This window comes from Orycteropus afer, unplaced genomic scaffold (assembly GCF_000298275.1).
Source record: "Orycteropus afer afer isolate SDZICR_OR568_19922 unplaced genomic scaffold, OryAfe1.0 scaffold00001, whole genome shotgun sequence".
In the NCBI taxonomy this organism is placed as follows: Eukaryota; Metazoa; Chordata; class Mammalia; order Tubulidentata; family Orycteropodidae; genus Orycteropus; species Orycteropus afer.
In genome coordinates this window covers 9,344,417-9,352,127 of record NW_006921588.1, presented here as the reverse complement: position 1 = coordinate 9,352,127, position 7,711 = coordinate 9,344,417, and the positions used below count along the sequence as shown (strand labels likewise).

General features: G+C 35.1%; 1 protein-coding gene across 1 annotated transcript in view; it reads right to left on the bottom strand.

The window, feature by feature from the left end:
* Window positions 1-3,978: 3,978 nt before the first annotated feature.
* ZSWIM2 (zinc finger SWIM-type containing 2) overlaps window positions 3,979-7,711 on the bottom strand; it is a 41,261-nt gene continuing 37,528 nt past the window's right edge. The window contains exons 8-9 of the mRNA XM_007959623.1: window positions 5,881-6,034; window positions 3,979-4,749 (exon numbers count right to left, since the gene is read on the bottom strand). Of these exons, the coding sequence (XP_007957814.1) occupies window positions 3,979-4,749; window positions 5,881-6,034 (925 nt within the window). The remainder of the gene's footprint in view (window positions 4,750-5,880; window positions 6,035-7,711) is intronic.

The window sequence follows — 7,711 nt, the reverse complement described above, 5'->3', positions numbered from 1 at the left end:
TTTTTTTTTTTTTTTGGTCTCTTTAGGTTCTGGAATTCTGATTACATGTAGGTTATTCCTTTTGATGGTATCCCACATGAACCTAAGGCTTTCTTCTTCTTTATTATTATTATTTTTTAACTTTTTTCTGACTGTTCCCTTTCCAAAGAAGTATTGAGGTATTTGCCTTCAGTCTCACTAATTCTATCTTCCATTGATTCAATTCTACTCCTTTACCCATTCAATGAGTTATCTATTTCTGAAAATTTAGTATTAATCATCTTGATTTCTGTCTCTAGATTTTTTTCTAGGGTTTTCTCTCAAGCTGTTGAAAGTACTTAAATAAAATTCTTTTGAATTCCTTATCAGGGAGTTCCAATGCTGCATCTTCCTCAGGAATGTGTTTTGGGTCTTTTTCCTGGTCCCTTGTTTCTCCTGGATTATGTTGTTTCTTTGTGTGGACTGTGATGCTCTGTTGCCTCCAAGGCTCTGTGACATTTTTGTGTTTATATTTAATTGGTAATTGTATGTTGGAGTGACTTGCCCATGATTTTTGTTTTCTTTGTATGTTATTGACATAAGCATGGTACTGTGCTGTGCTTCTCTGTTAGCTAGTTGGTAGCATTTATACACTCACCACCTGTCTCCTTTCCCATTATGTGCCTCCCATATGTCTCTACAGTCCTTGGCAAATGGAGCCTATACTTAGGTCCCTGGAATCCAAATGAGAATGTTATCACTTTAAAATCCAAAATGGCCACCACTTGTGAACATTCCAAATGGCTGCCTCGGTCACTTTCAATATCCAAAATGGCTGTCACTTGTAAACCTTCAAAATGGCTGTGCCCTCCGGATAGCCAAAAGTCCACAGCTCAGGTTGTCCCCCTCCTTGCTGTTTCCCTTTCTAGTCATAGGCCACCAGTGCAGTCATCCCTGCAGCCCTTGGTGACCAGGGCTGATCTTTAGGTCAATCGTCTGGTCCCAACACCACTTGGAAATATTCATGCTGTTGGTCCCATCAGAGTAGCTGTACTCACTGTTTTTGTTCAGGTTTTTCCACTAGTTGGTGCCTAATCTACTTTTGTATACTTCCTTTCCAAGCTCAGGGCTCCAGGATTATCTTCTGTATCTCTGTCAATTGGTTTCTCTTTTCTTTATTGAAGAGGGTCTGTGGAGCTTGTCTGCCTCTTCCTCCATCTTACTGGAAGTCCCTTAACTTGGTACCTTTGCAATGGATATAACTAATATGGATATGGCTCCGATGTCTTTTGACATTCCTGACACCAAGACTGTAGCTGCTTCAGGCGTGAAAATTATAGCCATTACAATCACTGAGCATGAGAGAGATTGCTTCACTGTAGTCTTCGGTTATACTGCAAGTGGGGTGCAATTAAAGCCAATGGTGATTTTCAAGACAGTTACCATGCCTGGCAAAAATTACTCACCAGTGTGGTTGTTCATTATAATAATAATAAGGAATAGATGGACTGTGATATTATAAAAATATGAATAGATAAATGTTATAGGGCCAAGCAGGGGAGATTCTATTAGAAGTCTTTATTAATTTTTTATGGCATAGTTGCTCACAAAGGAAAAAAATATTCAAAATTATATTAATTCACCACCCACCACCACCCACCCACTGCCATCAAGTCAGATCCAATGCACAGCGACCTCTCCTTGGGTTTCCAGGGCAGTATCACTACGGAAGGAGATTGTCCAACCTTTCTTCCAAGGAGTGGCTGGTGGTAGCCATATAGCAATCATACTGATGGCCTTACCTGCAAAATGAAGCTGTTGGATATCACTTGTACAAGACTTTAGTGAGAAGAGAAGAGCGTGGGATGAACAGATACAGTCTGAGATTCATGAGTTCACACCATCAGGATGACTGAAGTAGACAATGTTTATAGAAATCTGCAAATGGGTAGCTTCTGTTTGGGGACAAATAACCCAGAAATTGTCTGCAATAGCTTCAAGAAGGCTAGGATTATGTGCTAGCAGAATACTGATGCCAAAGACGAAGATGCCAAAGGCAGTCATGATAACATCAGTTCAAAAGTCACAGAAGAGCATTTGCAGGCATCTCTGAGATATTTTAATGATGATAGTGATGGGAGATCAGACTTTGAAGGGTTCTGGGAATTGGATGAAGATAATGATGATGATAATGAATGAAAAAATGCAAATGGCCTATTTTAAGATGAAAACACAATTTCTTCTGATGACTTATTTGTTGATTTCTAAGTTATTGATTATCAAAAAGTTATGTTTCAGTTTAAGAATTTTGAAAGCAATAATATATAAACATCTTGTAGTTTTAGGCCTAGGATCATTTATTACTTATTGATTTCTAGCTTTTCATATATTCATAGTCTTTGCTTTCAACATGGTATCCCATTTCTATCATGAGTCCACTTAGGTTCACTATTGGTTGTACTTGGTTTAGGAAAATGCTTCCCTTAAATGAAGTTTCAGTGAGATCAGTTTTATTCTGGTAACATTAAATCTTTGGACAGAAAAACAAAAATGAAGTTGAAGTCAGCAACAGAGGAAAAAAAACACTGGTATAACACATTTATGACAATAATACATGAGGGGCTGTGTGGTTTGAAAAACATAATAATGTATGCACTATTTGCATAGAATATGGTATGCCTTTCCTATAAGTGAAAAAATATTTTTTAGTATCATTGATTTTATCAACTAGCATCCCAATATTTTATTATTCTTTTATAGTTCTTTCATATGTTTGCTTTGTCAAGCATTTTTTAATCCCTCTTTTTTTTAAGAATTCTTTTTAAAAGGAGAGTTCAGTATCTCTTAGAACATAAATAACACTCAACTATAAAATCATTCTGCAGTTTCCTTAACCCAATCTTACAAAAAAAAAAAAAAAAAAAAATCAGTTGATAAAATCCTGGATTGCTGACAAATATGCTTGGCAATCCATTTGTATATTAAAAACAAGTTAAACCTTCATTCCATTTTAAATGCAGCTCATGTTCTAATTAGCTCTCAGTTACAGTTTCTGAACTACATTTTAGTAATTAATTTCTGTTTGTGATTAACCTTGATTTAATTAATCATTTTTTTAAAGTCAAATGTTCCTTTCAAAGAACTCTGTCTGATATCTCCAACATTTGTTTTATAGAACCACAGAACTATGCATTCTATTTTCATCATGACAAAAAATATCATGTAAAGTTTTTTCCTTGTTACAAATAATAAAAAACAATTATATCATTCTTTATTATTATTTTTTAATACAATTTGAAAAGCTACTGAGTCATGGAATTGAAAAGAAGACTCTGAGGCTTATTTTTAAATGAATATTTTGAAATCATGATTAATTATTTTGGTGATAGGTCAAGTTTTTGAAAAACAGATTTGATATTGTATCAAGAAACCTGGTAGTACTTATTTGTTTCTTGAAAATAATACAGTAAAGCCGTTATAAATGTGGCACTGCTCATAACTTCTTAAGTATATTTCAATTTCATTTCATGTATAAATAACTTCTTCAAGGAGATATATTTAAAAGAAAACCACCATCTGAATTTTCTTATAGGTTGTGTGGTGATTATCAGTGCAAGAGAAATGCAAAAAAGACACAAACACTTGGAAATAATCCCTGCGTGTTAGATGCTATCAAGTACGATATTTGAAAAAAACAGTGACTAAAAGCAAGGACACTGTATTTCTTTAATTTAATTTAAAACATTTTTAATCAGTGTAAAATCAGATATAAAAGCTCTAAAAATTATTCATAATTCACAACAACCTGAACATATTGATCATGGCATTTAATGCTTTAAGTCTTTAAGGGAATGGGATCATTTCCTTTAAGTGCAGTAAGTTATGCATAGACAAGTTGGCAAAATTACAACAGAGGATTGTACACACATTTGTCAAGAGTAAATGTGTTTTACATGTTGTAGAATTAAAACATTTTTATGCTGAACATTAAAATACATTATGATGTTAACAATTTTTTTTTCACAATTTAACTCCTTCCATTATTAAAGATATTTCATTACTTTTTGTACTGAGAGGGTGAGATATTGGCCTTTTTTGTCTCATTTTACCGATACAATTATTATACCTCTTAGACAAACTAAGTTTTGTTGTACCCCAATTGACAAAAAGACTTAAATCCTCTGGAAGCAAAGTATTTGATCTACTGATGTTCTCTCTCATTTCAGTACTAAGAGTTTTCTTTGGAATGTGGTTATTAGGGTCTTTGGTCATCTGCCTTTCACCGGTGTCACTGATATTTGGGCCTGCCATTCTAGTAGAACATACAACCTTGGGTGTAATAGAAGGAAGACATGCTTGAGATGATATTTTTCCAAGTGATCTGGTGGGTAAATCTTGAAGATACCTGGGGAAATGTTGGCTAATTTTATATTCATAGATTACATTTCTTGAATTTGAATCACCTAGTTCAATAGAATGTACATTATCTGCTATTATATTCTGATATGCATCTGTTGGACTTTGAGGTGTATTCAACTTTTCAGAATTCCCTTGAGGTATGCTAGGTAAAATTCCAAGTCTATTTTGCTGTAAGATTAATCTAGTACCAGGAATGAAAAGTTGTGGTTCTTGCTTTGATGGATGGGTGATGTCTATGTCAGAAACAGACTGATGTGCTTGTCCATTCATTGCTGTATCTTTCCAGATTAAAGGGTTATATATAACTTGTCTATCAATAGGGCATGAATTGCACTTGTGGAGTAACCAATTGTCAATACATTTCCTGTGAAACTAAAGAAAAAAAGTTCTAAGTTAATCAGAGCTATAATTATCTTGTTTATAATATATATAATTTATATAAAATATTTCCAGTTTCATAATTGTATGACTATTAAAATTATTTAACAAAAACAGAAGGTAATCATAATTTGTCAAGCTTTATGGAAATACTTTGAAGAGCTTCACTTATAATATAGTTGCTTATAGACTAATCTCCATTTTCAACATTAAAATGGAAATCTTATGGATAGCACTTTTGTAATTTTGTTAAAGACTCACTATGTATTCAAACCATTAATTTAATTGCTGTCTGTTTATTTCTAACGAATAAAAATCATTAAAAACTAAAAAAGTCATAACGAATTAGAGTTCAAAATAGATCTGATGACAATAAGATATAAAACAAATCTCATTCTTCGGAAAAGAAAACAAATTATTGGACATTTTAACTAAAGTTGACTTTAAAGATGTAAAAACGTATTTATTGCAACATTTTCTTTTCAGAAAAAGTTGCTTATTAATTTTTGTCCAACTATATAGTAGTAATCAGGAGCTCTGGTGTTGCAGTGCCTAAGGCATTTGACTGCTAACCAGAAGGCTGGCAGTTCAAACCCACCAGCTACTCCTCGGAAGGAAGATTGGGCAATCTACTTCTGTTCTGATACTGCCTTGGAAACCCAAGGAGGGGTCACTATGAGTCAGATCAGGCTCGATGGCAGTGAGTTGGGTTTTGGTTTGACATAGTAATCAAGCAATCTTAGACTTTAATTATTGTGAGTTTATATGAAATAACAATTAACTATGTCAATTTAGGTATTTATTTCGTCCAAAGAGTCATAAAAACATGTTGGTACTCTATAATTCTCCTCATTTGCAGATAAAGTAGGTAACAAAATCTTGCTGAAAGTGCTACTTTATCTTCCCTAGATGGTACACATATGAATGAATCCTAATCAATAGAAGTCTATTCTCAGGGGCAGAGTTGCTTTCTCACGAGGCTAAGCAGCAGTTCTTCATATATTACGTAATTTGAACATCTCTGTATGTATACAACACAACTAAAAAGTGAAAGAAGAGACTTCAATGGTCACTTCAATTGTTAAAACTGACCCTACAGTTCACACTAAAATGATGTAATTTTACCTTGTGAGTACATGATAGCAATCTTACATGTTGACCAAGGCGAAATACTTTCAAACAAAGTCGACACTGGTAGCCTGGAGCAAGCAGTTTACTACTCTTTGTAACCAGTAAGAGAGGCAGTGACTTTACAATCTGTTTTGGTGTATTAAGCTGGCTGAATGAGAATAATCAGAGAGATGTGAGTGTTTATATGATTACAGATCAAGATGTAATCAATAGTGCACCTACTTATAAATAATGCAACTGCACCCAATATTTACACATCATACAGAAAAAAAATCTATTGCATTCACCCTAAACCACATGGAACTAATTTTAATTTCAATTTCATAAAGAATAAAGTTGAATTTAGTTATTTCAAATAAAAATACTAATTTGAAATTTGTTTGCACTTTTTAATGTCAATGAGACCAGAACAAAATTTTGATAAAAATATATGCTCAGATTATGTCTGTCTGACCCAACACTTAGGTATGTGCTTGTTGTTGTTGTTGTTGTTATATGCCATTAAGTCGGACCCGACTCATAGCGACCCCTCCTTGAGTTTCCGAGGCAGTATCACTACGGAAGTAGGATTGCCCAACCTTCCTTCCGAGGAGTGGCTGGTGGGTTTGAACGGCCAGCCTTCTGTTCTGGTTAGCAGTCAAGTGCCTTAGGCACTACGCTACCAGAGCTTCTAGATATGTGTTTAGAAAGACACAATCCAATTAATTTGTCATCTGGTAGGAAATCAGGTGCACAGTAAGCAACACTAGATATTCTAGGCCACTGTGTTAAGTTGGTAGATCATTATCTATGACAAAATTCATTTTCCCTTGGGTATGCAGCTTACTATTTCAGTGTTGTTAGACTACATTAATGCCGCTCTAAAGTACCAACCCAATTTTTTTTTTTTAACCAAAAATACCAACCAGTGTACTAAGATGGTAAAATGTGAATTAGCTGCTATTTGATGCCATTAGCAATGGTAAACAGAGAAGCAAATACCTAAAAGCAAAATCTTGGTTAAAAGGTCAGATGAATTTCTACTATTCAAAAGAACAAAATATATTCTTCAGGTAAGTTCATACTTCTTCCCACTTTGCAGGTATAGCCCACATGATATAGAAACTGATTTTACTAAGGTCATGTAATTATCAAATTCAGCAAACAAACAAGCAACTATGAGTACACTATTTTCATTTTGAAATTCTCTCCCCTTCCTTTCTTCATTCCATTTTCCTTTTCCCCTAATGTCCAACCCACCTCCCAATAGCTCCTAAACTCAAGTCCTAGTAATATAACATAATATTGTAATAGACTGAATCTTGGTATCTAGCCAGAGTCATGGGAAATGAAATGGTTATATAGGTTCATATTATACTCTTCTGGCATTTTATGTCCCATAAGAGGTGTTGTTGTTGTTGTTAGGTGCCGTCGAGTCGCTTCCGACTCATAGCGACCCCATGCACAGCAGAACAAAACACCGCTCAATCCCGCACCGGCTCTATGATCCTTGCTATACTTGAGCCCATTGTCACAGCCACTGTGTCAATCCATCTCGTCGAAGGCCTTCCCCTCTTTTGTCGACCCTCCACCTCACCAAGCATGACATTCTTCTCCAGAGAATGGTCCCCTCTGACACCATGACCAACCTCACTTCCAAGGAGCATCTTGGCTGCACTTCCTCCAGGACAGCTTTGTTAGCTCTTTTGGCAGTCCATGGTTCCTTCAGCATTCTTCGCCAGCACCACAATTCAAAAGCATCAACTCTTCTTTGGTCTTCCTTATTCATTGTCCAGCTCTCACATGCATATGAGGCGATTGGAAATACCATGGCCTGTGTCAGGCA